Genomic DNA, 20,060 nt, shown 5'->3' with positions numbered 1-20,060 from the left:
AGGGATGCTGTAGCTGCAGCACCCTTCACTGATCAGGAGGGTGCGGTCAACTAGATGACTTCCACAGTCCCTTCCAACTTTAAAACTCTATGAAGGCACGGCAAGCAAATCAAAGAGTGCCAGCAGAGCGAAATGCCTCGCTTTGTTGAAACAAAGAGCTTAACAGGAAAGGTGACCTGGTGGTGTATTGGGAGAACTTTGGTTTATTACAGTTCCGTGCAGGACTGGGAACAAAGCAAGAGGGACTCAGCAGCAGGCATGAAGAAGCTCTTAGAAGGAATCGGTTCCCGTCAGTGGGGCCTATCTGAATTCTGCACTTGGAAAAGCTAAATCCTGCGAGCCGAATAAATTTTGTAGCAATCAAATGCACTGGCATGATTTCTCCAAATTTCACATCATCTGTGATCCCATCCCATCTTTTTAAATGGGATGATTTTGTCTTGTCAGCACCCCCCTTTTCAGCCAAACCTGGAGCCCAAAGTGGCAACCTGATGAACTTTTAATAGGCTTGTGTGCGGTGAGTTCTGGTTCTGGCAGCTGTCCTGGTTCCAGGCCCATCCTTCCAGAAAGAGGGGCAGAAACAGCTGAAATGGGCTTAAGGGCTGGCTGGTGGCAGAGATGCTATTCCATAGAATTAGCAGCCCTTCTCATCATTTATAATTTTATCCTTTTTACTAGTCGTGGGGAGACAAGAGGAGTCCAGAAAGTTTAAGTCCAACACCCAACTGTTGGAAATCTTATTCTGCAGCCCACTCCAGGTTCAGAGGCCTCATGTGGCTGCCAGCCTTCCAATAATATTTTCACAGCCACAAGAAAAGAAACTTTGGGCAGGGTTTCGCTTAGCCAAAAGGCGTGATGCTTAGAAATCCAAATTCCCCACAATGTCCTGGAACTGTGGCAGACAGAGACAGATCCGCAAATACAGTTTAGGAGTTGCAAACAGGACAACACAGTTCTGGTTTCATACAAGCTGTACTGCAGCCTTTGCCCAACATGGAATGGGAGCTCTAGTCCCACAGGGAGCACATGGAAGGTACCACCTTGGCAAAGGCTGCTCTACCGCAAGGGTTAACAGGACACGGTTTATTTCCATTTAGTTCTCACCTGCTGACATTGCCATGGTGGTCCCAGCTACCATCCCCATGGCCACGCCGTTAGTCCTTGGGGCAGCCACGGGAGCTGGATAAATAGCAGACGGGATGCTGTTTGGCTGGACCACGGTGGTGTGGTGGATGACATGAGGCTGCGCCGCATACACTGGCTGTGTATAATATGCTCCCTGTTCAGAAAGGGGGTGGGGAAGGAGAACCACGTTTCAGCAGAGGTTGGCTTTTTTAAAAATCGGCAACGATGTAGGACACACCATCACAACACAGCTGTGTTAGAAATTGAAGTAGGAAAGCTAGGAGCTAAATGGCACCTTAAACCGAGGTTACGGGCGCAATGATGGAATGTCTAAGGTAAAGGTAGAGACCCCTGACCACTAGGTCCAGTCGTGGCCGACTCTGGAGTTGCAGCGCTCATCTCGCTTTATTGGCCGAGGGAGCCGGCGCACAGCTTCTGGGTCATGTGGCCAGCATGACTAAGCCGCTTCTGGCGAACTAGAGCAGTGCACGGAAACACTGTTTACCTTCCCATCAGAGTGGTACCTATTTATCTACTTGCACTTTGACGTGCTTTCGAAATGCTTGGTTGGCAGGAGCAGGGACTGAGCAACGGGAGCTCACCCCGTCGCGGGGATTCGAACCGCCGACCTTCTGATCGGCAAGTCCTAGGCTCTGTGATTTAACCCACAGCACCACCCACGTCCCGATGGAATGTCTAGGCACACTTTTTTATAACAAGAATACAGAGCTGAAAATGAATGAACTGCAGCTAAGATATTATGTGCATTTTTCACACGGTCTAGTTCTTCCCCTGCCCACCCGCCCCTAATCTTCTTAAGAGGGTCTCTTCTCCAGTCTTCAGAGAGTGGCTGGAAGTGGGGAGGCAAGAAAAGGTCCCCCTTTCCTTCCCCTCTGCAGTTTTAATCTGAAATCTTAGGCGCAGTACCACGCCCAGAGCTCAGAAACTGCTTGTGCAGTAATGAAATTCCCTGTCGCAAAATGCACCTGGAACAACGGGAGATTCGGACACTGCCACACAGTCCTCAAGTCACTTGGCTCATTCAATTCAATTTACCGTATTTTTCGCTCTATAGGACGCACTTTTTCCCCTCCAAAAATGAAGGGGAAATGTGTGTGCGTCCTATGAAGCGAATGCAGGCTTTTGCTGAAGCCTGGAGAGCGAGAGGGGTCAGTGCGCACCGACCCCTCTCGCTCTCCAGGCTTCAGGAAGCTATCTGCAAGCCTTCGGAGCGCTCCAAAGGCTTGCAGATAGCAGTCTGCAGCCCGGGGCGTGTTGCGCTGCACGCCCTGGGCTTCAGGCAGATATCCGCAAGCCTTGGGAGCTGGGCGGGAGTTCCCGCCGGGCTCCCAAGGCTTGCGGATAGCAGCCTCCAAACCCGACCTGGTTTGGAGGCTGGCAGTGGGGGAAGGCAGCGCTTCTCCCCACCACCAGCCCCACAAGCTCGAGGGTCAGCGGGGAGGCGGAGCACCCTTCCCGCTGTTCCCCGACCTGGTCTTTGGGGCTGGCAGTGGGGGAAAGCAGCACTCCCCCCCCCCCGCCAGCCCCAAAGAGCAGGTCGAAAGGAACCCAAAGCCTCCAGAGCCCAGTGGGAGCTCCCGCTGGGCTCCGGAGACTTTGGGTGAACGCACCTTGAACGTACAGAACACACCTTGACTTAGAGGGGGAGAACGAGGAAATTTTTCCCCCCTGTTCTCCCCCTCCTATGGTCCGGTGCGTCCTATGGTCTGGTGCGTCCAATAGAGTGAAAAATATGGTGATCTGGCTTTCAATTGTATGTCTGTGGGCAGGGCCTGCCCTTTTTTAATTTCTGCACAGTGCCCATCCATTAGGTTATAGCACCAATGTCTAGCTATACTGTGCATCACCCAGTACAAGGAGCAGATCAAAGACCTTTTTGTCTGGTAAAACAGTTCTGCTCCAATTTTTACTGGTATTTCCAAAAGGCATGTAAGTAATATCTCTGCACACCCCAGACTATGCCATGTCTTAGTGGACATAGCAGAGCAGCACATCCTTCATTTAGCAAGAGGAAGGACAAAGGAAGTTTGGCATTCCTCTCATCTACTATGTGTTTTGGAAAATGGTTTGTCTGCTTGTTCTTTTACTCGTGTGGAAAAGCTTCCTTTTGCCTGAATCCTCCTGAATCTTCCAAAATTCAGCTTCGCTGAATGTCCACAAATTCTAGTGTTATGAGAGAGGGAGAAAACCTACCTCTTTGCATCTTCTCCACACTACAAATACCGTATTTTTTGCTCTATAACACGCACCCGACTATAACACGCACATAGTTTTTAGAGGAGGAAAACAAGAAAAAAAATATATTCTAAACGAAACAGTGGATGTATGATTTTTGTGGTTCATGCTGTGGCCACAGACATGTGATCTGATGGTGAGTTTGGGGTAGCCCAATGCAAAAATCCTGGGGATCCATGCTTTGTAACCACGTTTTTGCACCACTGTGGCCCCAGGCTGTTTCAAAGCGAGCCACGGAGGAGGGAAGGAAGGGGAACCATGGATCCTCTGCTCATGACTGCAGCAGATCCCCCCGCCATCTGTAGGCATTCGCTCCATAACACGCACAGACATTTCCCCTTACTTTCTAGGAGGAAAAAAGTGAGTGTTATGGAGCAAAAAATACGGTAATCTCTATCATGTCCTGAATTACCTTTTACTATACACTAAAAAGACTCGAGTATTTTAACTGTTCCTCCCAGAGGAGTTGCTCCAACTTCTTCATAGTTTTGGTTGCCCTTTTATGGAACTCTTCCAGCTCTACATTATCCTATGCGATGGAATCATACACAAGCGTTCCACAACATTCTGATACTGGCATTCTTATTCTCAGTTCTTTTCCCTATGATCCTTACCATGGAATTTGCCTTTTTCAAGGCTGCTCCGTTATGGGTTGACATTTTCACTGAGCTACCATCGCCAGTTCAGACCTCATTAAGTGTATAAATATGCTGTAAGGATATTTTTTGCCTCAGTGTGCATCACTTCACACTTACTGACACTGAATCGCATTTGAAATTTTAATACCTGTTTACCCAGTTTGGAGAGATCCTCCTTGCCATCCCTTTCTTTTTTCTTACCACCCTGAACAAACTGGCATCAATAGCAAACTTGGCCACCTCACTGTTTAGACATAACTTCAGGACATTCATGAACAACATTAAAAAGCACCAAAAATGATGTTTGAGGAACCCCACTTCTTCTGTCCCTCCATCCCTGCTTCCTATTCTTTAACTAGTTACTGATCCGTAAGTCTATAGGGACAGCGGTTGGCACTGTGGTCTAAACCTCAGACCCTAGGACTTGCCGATCAGAAGGTCGGCGGTTTGAATCCCCGCGACGGAGTGAGCTCCTGTTGCTCGGTCCCTGCTCCTGCCAACCTAGCAGTTCGAAAGCACGTCAAGTGCAAGTAGATAAATAGGTACTGCTCCGGCGGGAAGGTAAACTGCGTTTCCGTGAACTGCTCTGGTTCGCCAGAAGCGGCTTAGTCTTGCTGGCCACATGACCCGGAAGCTGTCTGCGGACAAACGCCAGCTCCCTCGGCGTACAGAGCAAGATGAGCGCTGCAACCCCAGAGTAGTCCGTGACTGGACCTAATGGTCAGGGGTACTTTTACCTTTACCTTTAAGACAGCCTATGCTCTTATCCTTTAACTGCTAAGCTTACTAAGGAATCTTTGGTGAGGCACAAAACGCCAACTAGATCACCTCTATCTGTATGCTTGTTGACACTCTCAAAGAGTGAGGAAGACCGGATTTTGCCTTGCAGAAGCCAGGCTTGTTCTTCTTTGCAAGGCTTGTCCTTCCAAATGCTTAGTAACTTATTCTTAATCATGCATTCCATGAGCTTTCCCGCAATATGTTAACCAGCCTGTAATTTCCAGCATTGTACTCCCTGTAACCCTTTTAAAAACAGGCAATATAGTGCCCACTTTCCAGTCTTCAGCCATAGAGGCTGATGTTAGGGACAAGTTTGTGCGTTTTTGTTAAAAGATAGGCAATTTCCCATTCTGAGTCTTCAGTGGGTACCACCCAGACCCAGGGATCTGTTCCTTTTCAATTAACCAATGAGGCCAGGAATTTCAACTCATCTCACAACTATTTGCCTCGTTGCTGAGGCTTCCCTTTCCTAAGAAAGCTGCTTCAGGTACAGGGATCTCCCCGACACCTTCCACTGTGGAGACAGATGCAAAGAATTCATTCAGCTTCTCTGCAATCTTCTTTTCCTCTTTTAGCACACTTTTGACCCCCCGCCCTTTGTCATTCAAAAATTCAGCAGCCTTCCTAGCTGATTCAGAGGCCTGTTTAAAGGGACAAATTCATAGAGGATAAAACTATCAATGACTCCTAGCCATGATGGCTGGGAACTACCTCCAGCACTGAACACCGAGTGCTTGGAATTACAGGTGGGGAGAGGGCTCTTGCCTTAGTTCCTGCTTAAGAGCTTCCCTGAAGAGGCATCTGAATGTCCACTGTGATAAACGGATGATAGACTAGATAACCCAGAAATATTACCTCGGGTTAAGAACTTTGCTTCAGGATGAGAACAGAAATCGTGCTCCGGCGGCCCGGCAGCAGCAGGAGGCCCCATTAGCTAAAGTGGTGCTTCAGGTTAAGAACAGTTTCAGGTTAAGAGCGGACCTCTGGAACGAATTAAGTACTTAACCCGAGGTACCACTGTATCCTCCCAAGGGAGGACTGCCAAATCACCGTGTTTTAGGCATGACATAGAACGTTCAGATTTTTCCAATTAAATTAAATTTCAGTTTCTACGCTTAGATTAGCAGAGTTACTAAACAGTGGTCGCTTTTAGGCTCTTGTTTTTGTTCTTGCTGTTTGACATCAGCACGGCTGCCGGTTGTACTCACTTGGGCATACAGGTTCTGCTGCGGATAGGCACTTCGGATGGGGTACATAGCGGTTTGGTAAGGATTTGGAGATGGAGAATAGGGAGGAGGTGCGCTGTTGCTCTGGGTGGGAGGGACCTTGTAGGGCGTTCCAGCGGTATACCCTGTTGAGGAAACAAAAAGCAAGGCCCATCAATCTGGGAGGTTAAGCAATTTTCACCAACCACCTGGCTTGTTTCTGGCTTTCTCAGAAAGAGGCAGGTCTTATTCCAAACAGCCCCAAAAGCAACTGCTGCATCCATAAGAATGCAACTGTTACTGTTCTTAAAAAAAGAGGCCCAAAGCACAAAATGATGTTTCATAGCAATACAGCAGCTAACAAGAGTTAAGCGGACTTGAAAACGTGCCCCAAATTAGCTAAGCGTTGCTTTCCACCCCCCCCCCGGAGGGTGACGAAGGCGTCCAGTTCATGTCCATTATGTGCTCAATTGTGCAAATGCAAAAATTCATCCAAAATCTGATAGCGAGGCGAAAGAACGCTGAACTGCAGGAAACAGATGGCAAATACAGTAATTTCCTCCAAGAGGCACATAATTGCCTTCCTTTTCACTGACCTCAGAGTCAGACCCAGCATTCCTGCCGCCACGAAAACGGGCAGTGTCTCCCTGCTGCACATTGTCAGGGAGGTGCTATTAGCATCCTGGAACGAACTGAGTGGGCTATTCCAAGACAGAGGTATTTAACAAAGCATCTGTTGCAGTGTGTGCCATCAGCGGCATAATTAGAAGACAAGGCAAAAACCACTTAGGAACCCAGAGTGGGTGCCGCTGCTACTTCTCTGCACGGCATGGGGCTTATACGGAGGTTAACACAACAAAGGCCAAATAATGGTGTATCGAGTGGCAGGAACAGGTACAGGATCAGAACCTCGGTGATTACCAGGCTTGCAAGTGGGATTTTGTGCAACTCCACATGCAGCCAGGACTCAAGCAGAGCACTTGGGCATTGAGCTTCCAGCATTGTTTCTTCAGTACAATGACTACCACAAAGTATTTACTAGGATCCAAAGACTGCTTCGGCTAACAGTGGGAGCTTGTTCTAGCCCAGGTGCAATGTTTGGCTTCTTCTTCTATCCACCCCCCCCCCGCCCCGCTTGCCCCGGAGGCTCCATGCTATATCACAAACTAGTTTGAAATCTCCTCCTCCCTTCACAGTTTGAAGAGCATTTGGTGAGCAGCATGGGATGAAAAAAACAACTCCCTAGGCTCAGAGAATGAGCTTCGTGTTTCTTGGGATCCTGGCTTGTGCCTGAGCTGCACAGCTTCTCTCCTGAGTCCACCCTCATCCCCACCCCCCACAAAAAATTGTGGGATGTGAAACACAAGGGCAGTCAAGTACAACATTCCTAGAGTGAACATGTTTACACATGGGGAATGTTTGTCCAGCCAGCAGGTAAACTTCCTGTTTCCTTCTGGGCTGGGACAGACTTCCTCTGCATGTGACTAGAGGTGGGCGTGGCCTCACCTGTGCAGGTAACGGCAAAAGCACAGGGCAGGGCAGCCATCTCTCTCTCTTTTGACTACATGCATCAAAGAAGCAACCTCTGCTTAGCCAAAGATGCTCTGTTGGCTATAGCCAAGAGAGGACAAAAGGACTGTCTTCTTATGAGATAGTTTCTAGGTATGTGTTACTTTTCTAAGCTAAGTCTGCCTTCTGGGATCCTATTCTGAACAGAATGTGAGTGAGTAAACCTTTTTATACTTTTATAGAAGACTGTGTCATGTCTTATCTTTTATGAGGGAATAAGGGGAAAATACTAGAACAGTTATTATAGTGGCTTTAGCGAGCCTGAGCAAGCACATCTGCTGCAAGTTTAAAAGGGGGAATATTACTCTCCTAAATTGTGAACTTGTTAACACAAGTTGGAAAAGGATATAATCAGACAATATATCCTCTCCAGTATCCCTGAACATTCCCACAAAAATGGGGGGAACCTTTGGCCCAGATATTGCCGAACTACCATTCCTGCTATTTTATTTATCGTATTTCCACACCACTCTTCTGTCACATTCCTGGGACAGGTATTTGCCAACACTACTGGAATCGCAGGATGAGGAGAGAGGTGAGTCCTCAAACTTGCTAGAAGTTAACGATTCTCTTTCATCCCACTTATTCCCCAATGAAACCAAATCAAGATGTGGGCTACCGTATTCTGAATTTCAAATAAATAATAATAATAATAATAATAATAATAATAATAATAATAATTTATTATTTATACCCTGCCCATCTGGCTGGGTTTCCCCAGCCACTCTGGGCGGCTTCCAACATAATATTAAAATACAATAATCTATTAAACATTAAAAGCTTCCCTAAACAGGGCTGCCTTCAGAAGTCTTTAAAAAATAAGATAGCTGCTTATTTCCTTGACAGCTGATGGGAGAGCGTTCCACAGGGCGGATGCCACTACCGAGAAGGCCCTCTGCCTGGTTCCCTGTAACTTGGTTTCTCGCAGCGAGGGAACTGCCAGAAGGCCCTCGGCACTGGATCTCAATGTCCGGGCAGAACGATGGGGGTGGATATGCTCCTACAGGTCTACTGGACCGAGGCCATTCAAACCACACACATTCACCAACCACCACCCCCATTCATAATTTCAACCCATGCAATGCAGACCACAAGGAGAGAGAAGGCACATTGTTCCACTGCTTCCATTTTCACAGCGCTGTTTTATTTCTTTTGTTGAATGGGTTCGTTTTTTATTATTGCACTCTACATTGATGGAAGCAAATGCACTGGAGGGGAGGGTCGGTTTTCTAAATAAATAAATATTGCAAGGGCTGCTCCAGATGGCCCGGGGCATGTGAGCGCAGGCCAGCTAGCAGAGGCATCTGACATGATGTTTTCTTCCAGGTACAACATGCATGCCACCCAATGTTATTATTTGAGGACTGGGGTTTTGTCGGCGGCAGACTCTGCATGATTAAAAGCAGGCACCCTTCCAACACTTATGTTTCCAGGCACACAGACTTGGCAGGAGGAGGCTGCAAGCAGAGTCATTAATTGGTCTGCCTTAGCCTGTAAGCAAAGCAAACGCACAGCACCAGACCTGCCTTATTCCCTCCTTCCCATCTGAAATTAACAGGAGCTCCTTTTAGACAAAGGACTCAGCTTTAAGCAGCCACACCTGCTGAACAGGGTCCAAGTGGCAGGGGAGAGTTCAAAGCAAGCTCAGCAAGTAGGGAAGGGAGATCTCTGAACTCCTTGCAGAGACTAGGCTGTCCTGTATCACCAAAGGTCACCTTAGCCTAGCAGAGATTTCTCTGATAGCTTTGTATGCACCTCTGCGCTCTCTACAGGCCCATTTGCATTATTGGCAGAAGCCTTGCATCTGCTCGGCTCCTATTAAAAACAGAGCAAGGACTTGCTCTTTGCAAACATGCAGAAAAATAGAAAGCGGCAACCTTGCCTGAAAAGAGCAATCTGGGACGTCAACACAAAACCGCAGGAAGGTTGTCTCGCAGAGAATAATTAGCAAACAATGGGTTTTTAGGGGTGGGTGGGGGAGAAAGACCGCTTAAGGTTGCATTTGTCAACTAAATATCCAAGCATAGCTAAAAAGCTATCTGGATGGGAGCCAGTTTAGGCTTATCAGGTTGGTAATAAAAAAAATGTAGTATAAACACCAAGAATTGGGAAACACTGGCCTGCGAGCGCTCCAATTGGAGAACAGCCTTTTCCAAAGGTGTCATGGGCTTTGAAGACACTCAAACTCAGGATGCAAGGGAGAAACGTGCTAAGAGGAAGGCACGCTTGGCAAATCCACATCATGATCAACTCCCGCCCAGAAACCAATGTCCCCACTGTGGAAGGATGTGTGGATCCAGAACTGGCCTCCACAGTCACTTACGTACTCATTGTTAAAACCGTGTTTATGGAAGACAATCTTACTTGGCTATGAGTGATCAAAGAAGAAGAAGAAGAAGAAGAAGAAGAAGAAGAAGAAGAAGAAGAAGAAGAATATCCATCTAGCTCCAAGACCATTATCGTCTGGCAACCCTAAACTGAACGTGCAACACCTGTGAAACAGAATCCATGTTGCATTCTTCATAGGACTGAGCGCCACGTGGATCTCGCCACAGGCAAATCATTCTGGGATCTGAATCACAGCAATACTGTGTTGTAAAAATTTGGGGTACCCTCACACCCCAGACACAGAAACAGAACAATCCTGAAGCCATTTTGACTCTCCCAAAATGACCTCAAATATTCTTCTGCAGGAGGAGGAAGGAGATAGGGAAAGCTTTCCAGTTGTCTTTGCACTTGCAAATCCAGTTAATAAACTGCCTGGAATGTAGGGGCCAAATCCAGCCTGGCAAGTTTCTCTTAAGTTAAGCAGTCTATCAGTAGGTGTAAGTTTATAAATAAGGGATTCAGGAACCAAAGTATTTACCATCTCAAAGTAATGGCCAGACTGCCCAGTTAATGCAATCAGGTACCTTGACAGACTGAGGGACATGGGTGGTGCTGTGGGTTAAACCACAGAGCTTAGGACTTGCCGATCAGAAGGTCAGCGGTTCGAATCCCCGCAATGGGGTGAGCTCCCATTGCTCGATCCCAGCTCCTGACAACCTAGCAGTTCGAAAGCACGTCAAAGTGCAAGTCAATAAATAGGTACCGCTCCGGCGGGAAGGTAAACGGCGTTTCTGTGCGCTGCTTTGGTTCGCCAGAAGCGGCTTAGTCATGCTGGCCACATGAGCCGGAAGCTGTACACCGGCTCCCTCGGCCAATAAAGCGAGATGAGTGCTGCAACCCCAGAGTCGATCACGACTGGACCTAATTGTCAGGGGTCCCTTTACCTTTACAGACAGGAGAGAAGCAACACTCTCAAAGGAGACCACCTCCTTCTGTGATGTACGTAGGGTGCTTCTTGGGTGGTCTCTGGCTAAGGGGTTGGGCAAATTCAAAGTCTTTAAAGGTTCCTGCACACTTTGTTCTTGGTCTCTCTTGCAAGGAGGGGAGGGAGCTCTGTTGCAACAGAAAAATAAAGATCGGCCTTGCTTTTCTCTGGATCCCGCTTCCATCCATTCATCTTTGACTAATCATGGACTTAGGGGACTCAGTCCTTTGGGGAGGTGGCCAGCAAAAGCCAAACCCCAATTTTTCTACATCAACTGAAAGCTGCCTTCCAGTTTAAAGCCAGAATCTCACAAATCTCTCAGACCAGAACTCCCAGAAACGTCCTCCTCTGCACTGTACCCAATAACCACGACCAACACACACGAACGCAACTCCCCAGAAAACAGAAGCACACCTCGTTTGGACCACCGTCAACCCACAGCTTAAAAACCCAGAGGGAGTGCAAGCGTGTCCATTTTCAAAATGACAGCGCACTGCACAGGCTTACAGAAAAGCAGATAAACTACAAGCTACTGAGATGAGTCTTGCCACAGAGGCACTGTGTGTCTTCTACCCTACAAATCTCTGGGAAGGAGCCAAAATCTGTATGTGTATGCAGCCAAAGACTAGAACCTATTTAAGAGAACTTCAGCCGGTACAAAATGATAGAGCAAATCTTTGGGTGGGTTGAAGAGTTCATAAATGTACCAACCAAGTGGATACATAGATGTGTGGACCACATGTCTGGAGCAGCACAGAAGGACCGCCCTGAAACCATTTTAACACCCAAACTGACCAAAAGTTTTCTCTGCAAAGAGGGAGGAGGTGGGGGAGCCTCCCCATTGTTTTTTTGTTCCCAAATCCTGTCTGAAGGGTATGTCTGTGTATGAACAATGTGAGCCTGTGACCTGGCTCAGGAACAAAGTATTTGTCATTACAAAAGACTGGCCAGGCTCCTCAGGGTATCCAATCAAGTAAGCATTAACAGGTAACTTGCCAGACAGGAGATAAACAACACACTCAGATTTCTGTTGTAGACCGCCTCTTCTGTGATGTAGGTATGATGTATCTGGGGTGGTGGTCTTGGGCTACACCCCTTCTGTGATGTATGCATGACGTTTCTGGGGGTGTCCTGGACTCCAAGGCGGGCAATTTAAAATGTCTATATAAGGGTGGGCACACCTTGGTTCGGGGTCCCCCTCCTTTCCTGCGTGTGAAGGGGACACCCTGTTGCAACAGTTCGATAAAGATCAGGCTTCCTAGCTGCTTTGCTTCTCAATAATCTCTGGTTGGCCTCTGTTATTTTCTCTGACCGATGGAGAACCTGCAAAGAACTCTATAAGGGCTCTTGTGTCCCCCATGAGGGAATAAGGGCAGATTTATGTTTATTACACAGCCTGGGCTACATTAGCCAAGCCCTGAAGCATCTGCAAAAGTTGTTGCGTCCTGGGCTCTCTTCTGCACAGTAGTAATGACGCCTTCATGTACTGGGAGGGGAACCTGTGGACTCCCAGAAGTTATTCGACTACCTTCATCCCTAACCATCAGCCACGATGGCTGTGACAGATGGAAGCTGGAGTCCAGCAATGTGAGGACTGCCCCCTCTCAGCCTTAATGTGACGGGCTCCACTCACCCCTTACGGCCCCTCAAAGTGAATGAAACTATTTAAAAACTATTAAAAAACAAAACAAAACCGATTTACTGTCTCCAAAATGGGAGGAGGGGGCTTGATAACTGTACAGTGGTACCTCGGGTTACAGACGCTTCAGGTTACAGACTCCGCTAACCCAGAAATAGTACCTTGGGTTAAGAACTCTGCTCTAGGATGAGAACAGAAATCGCATGCCGGCGGTGCGGCGGGATACCCCATTAGCGAAAGTGCACTTCAGGTTAAGAACGGTTTCAGGTTAAAAAGGGACCTCTGGAACGAATTAAGTTCATAACCCGAGGTAGCACTGTAATGTGTTTTCTGATTGTAGCATGCTGTGACCTGGGAGGTCTCAGGCTTGAGCTCCTGACCTGGCAACTCTAATTGCAAAAATAATAATAATGACGATAATAATAATAATGATAATAATAGAAATAATAAATGCAAAGCAGGCAATACAACCCCCTCCCAAATCAAGAAAGAAACACAGACATACACACACAGAGAGAAAGAAAAACCACCAGGAAAAAAGAAATCCCCAGAAGTATAAAGTTCTATTTACTGAATGCGGCTGATGAAGCTTGGTAAGTTCTGTTCTCGGTCCCAGTGTCCACTGGGAGGTGAAAGGTACCCTCCGTGGCACAAGAGGATGATGTCTGAGGCCAGGCCTGTTTCATCAGAAGTGTCGCTTGAGTGAAGACAGAAGAGAAGATGTTACAAATGGGACAAACAGCGAGGGGGCAAACACAATGATGAAGGTGCAAGCATCCACTGTAAAAAAAAAACAAACCCAAAAAACCACTTTTTCGTGAAGTTCAGCCGTCCCCTCCGCTGCGGCGACACAAGGCATATAAAGGGACAGCTGAACCTGTTCTGAGAGATTGGTTCGAAATAATTTTATCTTGCACAGCAGGTGATTGTTAGAAGCAGTTGTCTGAGGCATCAATTAAAGGTTGTGGCCGATTTGAGGCTGACTAGGAAGTGGGGATCTGAAACTGGGACGCAGGGGGTATTTCGCTGGCTCAAATTGCCTAATTGCCTGTGGTGGGAGGAGGAAGATACAGAATATTCTGCAGAAGTAGAGCCTGAGAAAAGGAAGAGACGGTTGGGCAGGTCAGTTACTTCCTCGCCCACCTTCACACTATTCTTCTCCTCTGCACTTCTCTCGCTCTCTTTTTCTCCGCTTCTATCCATCACGAGAATTCCTATCCTGACATGGAGGGGGCCCGTCCATCGCCTCTCCTGCAGCCACTGGGAACACGGAGAAGGAGAAGCAGCAAGGCCTACGACGTGATGATGCCAGTTTTGGATGCTGGCATCTCTGCTGAAAGCACAGGTGACCAACCTGTAGTCCCCGGGATATATGTGATAGGAATTTCGAGGTCTTAGATATAATTGTACCAACCAAGCATGTACATAGATCAGCAAAGGAAGACCGACCTGAAGCCATTTTTGATTCCCAAACTGACCAAATGTTTTCTCTGCAAGGTCAAAGGAAAATGGAGAAGCCTCCCCATTGCCTTTTCCTTCACAAATCCTGTCTTAAGGGCACATTTAAGATATGAATAGGGTGGGAGCCTGTGACCTGGCTCAGGAACTAAGTATTTATCCTTACAAAAGACTGGCCAGGCTCCCCAGGCAATCCAATCAAGTGACCATTAAACAGGTAACCTGGCAGACAGGAAGTAAACAAAGCACTCAGATTTCTGCTGTAGACCGCCCTTTCTGTGGTGTAGGTATAATATATCTGGGGGTGGTGGTCTTGAGCTACAACCCTTCTATGATGTATGTATGATGTTTTGGGGGGGTGGTCTTGGGCTCCGGGTGGGCAATTTCAAAAGTCTATATAAGGGCTTGTGCACCAACCATTGTTCTGGGTTCCTCCTCCCTCCTGCGTGTGGTGAGTGGCGACCCTGTTGCAGCAGATCAATATAGATCAGGCTTACTAGCTGCTTTGCTTCTCAATATTCTCTGGTTGGCCTCTGTTATTTTCTCCTACCAATAGGGAACCTATGTAAGAACTCTATATGGCCTCTTGGATACCCCATAAGGGAAAAGGGCAGATTTTTGTTTACAACATATACAGGCCGCCCTTGGCCCAATCTCACAAGGGTGGCAAGGGGCAGGGCAATGGCGGGGGAGGTGGTAGCAGAAGGGGGGCAAGAAAGCAGAAAGGGAGGAGGAAGAGGAGACAGAGGGGGCAGAAAGAAAAAGAGGTGCCTCATCCTCTTTTGACTCCAGCTTGGTCCCCTGCTACTATGTGTGTCCCACCCCTCAGCAACAGGGGGGGGGGGAATGTGGTCCACTTCTGGCTTTAAGCATAGATGGGCCAATGGTATGATTTTGCAAAAGGAAACTTCATACTTGGCATAAGAATATTTATCAATGTCATGGTAGGAAATGGGTGAATAACGCAACAGTGAAGCACCGTATTTTTCGCTCTATAAGATGCACCAGACCATAAGACACACCTAGTTTTTGGAAGAGGAAAACAAGAAGGGGAAAAATCTGAATCCCAGAAGCCAGGCTGTCGTGGCTTATGGGATAGCTGTGCGCAGCCTCTCCAGGGCAAGGGGAGTCTTCATCCCTGCCCAGGAGAGGCTGCACGCAGCTAAAGCTCCCCCAAGAGCCGCGCTCCCTTTAAAGAGCGTGCAGAGTGTGTGGGCTTTTCCTCTTTGGGGAAAAGCCCCCAAGAGGGGGCTCCACGCAGCTCTTTAAAGGGAGCGCTGAGCAGAGCCTCCCGCCTGCATTCGCTCCATAAGACGCACACACATTTCCCCTTACTTTTTAGGAGGGGAAAAGTGCGCCTTATAGAGCGAACAATATGGTAGCCATTTTACAGAAACAACCAAGCAGCACCCGTAAAGCGATGTTCAGCAACGCCCCCGCCCCCCGATCCTTCTCATTGCCTCTCTTCTCCTATCTTTTTAAACTGCTACTTGAACGATGGCGCGTCCATCCCCTTTGAAGCCGTAATGGACAGTGAAATTCTGGAAAAATGCCCTACTTATTTCTACATACCTCCTCCCACCCTTCTGTGTTCCCCAACAGTAGTGGATTCGCTAATGGTCTGGGCTTTTCACCATGGGCAGTTTTGTGCCGGTGGGGAGATGCAACAGGGGTGCGAGAAACAGGAGGTTAGGGACAAGGCGGGCAGTTCTGAGAAGGTGGGCTCACGAGACGTGGAAGGGAGCGCTCCTTCGTTCACTGAGGCAGACGTAAGCGAAAGCTGGCTTTTCACAGGTTGGATCTCTATTGTCGGCAAAGCTTTTTGAGCTCTTCTCAAGGCCGTGCTTGCACACAGACGGAGGCGAAAATATAGTGGGGGAAAGGTATGGCTCTGGCTTCTGAGAATCTTGAAAAGGCTAATAACTGAGCGCCTTTCTGAAACGTTAGTGTTTTGCAGTGAACGTGAACATAGCTCAGATGCTGCTCTTGAGCGATGTGCCTATGGAGGGGTATAACATTTTCCCAGCACAGGGTGTCTGGGACATGCAACCCTCCTCGCTGAAAGCACATCCCTCAGTATTGTGATTGTGGTCAGGATGTTGCTTGTGCAAATGCCACATTTTTGTTGTTGTTGCATACAATCTTCTCCTTGGCTGTAGGCTTCCCTGGAGTGCAATTCAAGCACTGGTGTATTCATCCACTAGGGTGTGTGCGTGTTTTGTTTTCAATTTTCTGACTGGCTGTGCTGTCCTTTCATGCACAAAGCAAAGACTCGAATGCCCTCCCAGCCTTGTTTTCAGCCAGCTATCCTCCGCGGCAAAACGACCTCCCATACACTGAAGAACGCGAGGGGCAAAACCTTGAGCTTTTGCTTCAGGACTGTGGTTTGATCATGCAGTTTGCATGCCCATCGTTTCATGACTGGCTGCTCAGCTGAGCCCGCTGGAAAGGATGGCATCTGAGGCGACGTGTAAATCCTATGTGTCTCCTACGTCTATCTACTGGGATTGCCTGTTCGCAAATGGAAGTTATCGCTTGCTTTTGCAGCGATCGTGCAACAAACGTGCAGGTGTGAAGTTGCCCTTTGTGAACAGCAGTCATCAGAAATACAAATTCATTGCATTTCATCCTACTTAAAATTTATGTCCTGCCTTCCAGCTTTGTGGGGGTGTTTTTGCATGGCTTGCAAAGAATAAAAATGAATGAAACATCAAAAATAAAATTCTGCCCCACCCGTTAAAGCCTACCTTAAAACTGAGCAGATGAGTAGTAATAAAACAAATGATCCATCAAATGCTCAGCACTTTTTTTTAAAAAAAAATGTTTCAACCTGGCACTCTGTCATTAAAGTGAGTCTCATAGGCTCTCCAGGGAGGGATTTTCACAAATGGGGAGGGGCCACCAGAGAGAAGGCCCTATCCCTGACCACCTGATTTCAGAAGGTGTGGGGTACCTGGAGAAGGTCCAGAGAAGGTGCTTCTTTTAGGGGAAGGTAGTAGTTCGCATTGCAAGGGACGCAGGTGGCGCTGTGGGTTAAACCACAGAGCCTAGGGCTTGCTGATCAGAAGGTCGGCGGTTCAAATCCCCACGACGGGGTGAGCTCCCATTGCTCGGTCCCTGCTTCTGCCAACCTAGCAGTTCGAAAACACCCCAAAAAGTGCAAGTAGATAAATAAGTACTGCTCCAGCGGGAAGATAAACAGTGTTTCCGTGCGCTGCTCTGGTTCGCCAGAAGCGGCTTAGTCATGCTGGCCACGTGACCCGGAAGCTGTACACTGGCTCCCTCGGCCAATAAAGCGAGATGAGCGTCGCAACCCCAGAGTCGGCCACGACTGGACCTGATAGTCAGAGGCCCCTTTACCTTTAGTAGTTTGCATCAAGCAGGGAAGAGAAACAGTAAGAGTATAGGAAATGCAGCCGCAGAGTATAGCAGAAAGTGGCCGAGTTTCATTTACTTACTTGCCTAAATTCCTAGCACTTTCCATCAGTCCACTGCTAGCATGACTGCACATTCAGACATGCAGGAGAAAATAGGCCCTTTTGATAGAATGGGCCGCATTAACAGATCTTGCTTTGAAGCAGGTTCCTAGTAGGGTGAGGCTCCCCAGCAAGAGCCTCTCTCCACCATGATGCCCCTGAAATTTGCCACAAAGCTAAGTGCGAAGGGTCTCCCTCCGAGGAAGAATACACTCACTCCCGCTGGCCTTTACAGTAACTTCAGGTGAGAAGGTAACATCTTCATCCTCACTTTGCAGGGCTCACCACAGGGGCAAAATGATTCCCTCCTAAGCAATCCCTTCTCTCTGGCCAACCCCTTTGTCCCCTTAGCCAGGGATGATGGGACCTGTGGCCCTCCGGACACTGCCAGATTCCAGCTCCTATCAGAGTGGCTAGGGATGATGGGAGTTGTAGTCCAACAACATTTTTATTTTGTATTTTATTCTGTGAACCGCCCTGAGATCTTGTATAAATTTAACAAATAAATAAACACCTGGTGGGCCGCATCCCTGCTCTTGGTCAACCTTCCTCAACCTGGTGCCCTGCTCCAGGTTCTTTAGGATTACAACTCCCATCATCCCTGAGCGCTGACCATGCTGGCTGGGGCTGGTGGGAATTGGAGGCTGTCAGGGTGGGGGAAGACTACATGAAGCCACACACATCAGAGCCTAGTAACATCTCCCATTCAAGTCCTTCTCTTTTGCTTCCATCCCCGCCCCCCAAATCCTGATTCACTGCTATGTCTAGCCCACCAACTCATTTTCGATGCCCCCACTCATCAATTCCCAACTTCTCCCTGATAGCCACACAGACTCTGGAGTGAGTTCTCCAATCCCAGTATTCTCAATGCAGCAGAAGAGAGGGGCCAGGCCGGCAAAATGGCAGCTAGATCTCTTGCAAAGGCGTTGAGCATCTCAACATCACAACGGTTCCTTCAAGGAAATGAAGTCCTGCCTGACCTTCGAGTGACTCACTTGCCAAAACTGAACAAGCTTCAGACACCGATAAAATACTACTTAGCTGAAATTCAATAGAGCAAAAAGTCTGAAATGTAGAACACTTGGGGAAGAAGTTATTTCATGCATGGCTTTCTTTAAATAGTCCTGTGTTAAGGCAACTGCCTTTGTTTATACACAGCAAGGAGAATGGAATATAGATATACACCACTAGAGGCCTGCAGTCAAAGATTTGGCTGGCTAGTTAAAAATCAATATATGAAATTCAGCCACCCACACTCAAATATCATTTTCCCCCACCTCACTATAGTTCCCCCATATTCAAAGCTCCTTTGTCTGTCCAAAACCTGCAACGCCATCCCCCTAAACCCCAAGTGAAGGTTTTCTCCAGACAAACTGCTCTTCCACTGCCCTCGTTTCTCATAATTTCCTCTTAGCTGTAAGAAGTAACATTCCAGGACATCACAGCAGTTGAGCTAATGGCTGGTTTGAAAGGTGGAGACGAATAGCCACAAGACAAATGGCAGCCCAGTTTTAGCAAGAAATACTGGTGGAACAGGCAAACACCCATCACACACTCCCATCAGCCCCAGCTAGGATGGTATGGCATCAAGGAACCATACTTCAACATCATCAGGAGAGCCACAGGTTTCCCACCGCTGGTCTAGAGGCTCAGGTGATCCCCAGAGATCTTGTGTTACGGGGCAGCTATATATTTTTAAAAATTCAGTAAATTCAGAGTCAATGTAGTGTAGTGGTTAGAGCAGTGGTTCTCAATCTGTGGGTCCCCAGATGTTGTTGGACTACAACTCCCATCATCCCTGAGCTAGGGATGATGGGAGTTGTAGTCCAACAACATCTGGGGACCCGCAGGTTGAGAACCGCTGGGTTAGAGTGTCAGATTTGGAGCTGGGAGAGACCAGGGTTCAAATTGCCACTTGGCCATGAAGATAGCTGGATGACCTCGGGCCAGTCGCTGCCTCTCAGCCTATCCTACCTAACAGGGTTGTTGAGGGGATTAAATGAGGGGGCAGGATCATGTATGCCACCTTGAGCTCCTTGGAGAAAAGCTGGGATATAAACATAACCAATTAATAAATAAAGTTAACGAATGCCTCTAAAGAAATATCAAGGGGCCTTTGAGATTCTAGTAAACCACCGATTTCAGGTAAATCGCACTCAATTGTGGAAGTTCCACATCCATCACAGATGGAACTGCTCACCAGGGAGTCAAACCAGGACTAAGCAAAGGTATTTTTAATGAGTTAACTCTAGACAAGCATGTTCCTCCCCAAGCCCTAAGGAACGAGTTGACAAAAGTTCAAATGTGCCAATTTATTTCAACTTTGGGTATATTCCTTCCTTAGGGCTTCGGGTGCAATACAAATATATAAACATCACACTAAGCATAACATGTCACAAATCCTCACCCCCAATTAAAAGCTTAATCCTGGCCCCAAGCGCCTGTCTCAAAAGAAAAGAAAAATCTTACAACGCTGATAGAAAAAATACCAGCATGGTTTGCAGGCTGAAGACTGTATCAGAAATGCAGGAAGCCAACAAGCCTGGAAGATGCTCCTGTAAGCACTATGGAGGCTACTTGGCTTGTGCTGGTCCTGCTCTT

At 47.7% G+C, this 20,060-nt stretch overlaps 1 protein-coding gene across 5 annotated transcripts in view; it reads right to left on the bottom strand.

The window, feature by feature from the left end:
- Positions 1-20,060, bottom strand: part of FAM168A (family with sequence similarity 168 member A) — a 173,223-nt gene that overhangs the window by 7,970 nt on the left and 145,193 nt on the right. For 3 of the 5 annotated variants that reach the window (XM_053385404.1, XM_053385406.1, XM_053385405.1), the window contains 3 exons: positions 13,097-13,222; positions 6,008-6,150; positions 1,105-1,279 (listed from right to left, as the gene is read on the bottom strand). In XM_053385404.1, the coding sequence (XP_053241379.1) occupies positions 1,105-1,279; positions 6,008-6,150; positions 13,097-13,222 (444 nt within the window). The remainder of the gene's footprint in view (positions 1-1,104; positions 1,280-6,007; positions 6,151-13,096; positions 13,223-20,060) is intronic. The other 2 variants (XM_053385407.1, XM_053385408.1) reach the window with 1 other exon arrangement.

Source organism: Podarcis raffonei, chromosome 4, assembly GCF_027172205.1.
Source record: "Podarcis raffonei isolate rPodRaf1 chromosome 4, rPodRaf1.pri, whole genome shotgun sequence".
Classification (NCBI taxonomy): Eukaryota; Metazoa; Chordata; class Lepidosauria; order Squamata; family Lacertidae; genus Podarcis; species Podarcis raffonei.
This window is presented reverse-complemented; position numbering and strand designations above follow the sequence as displayed.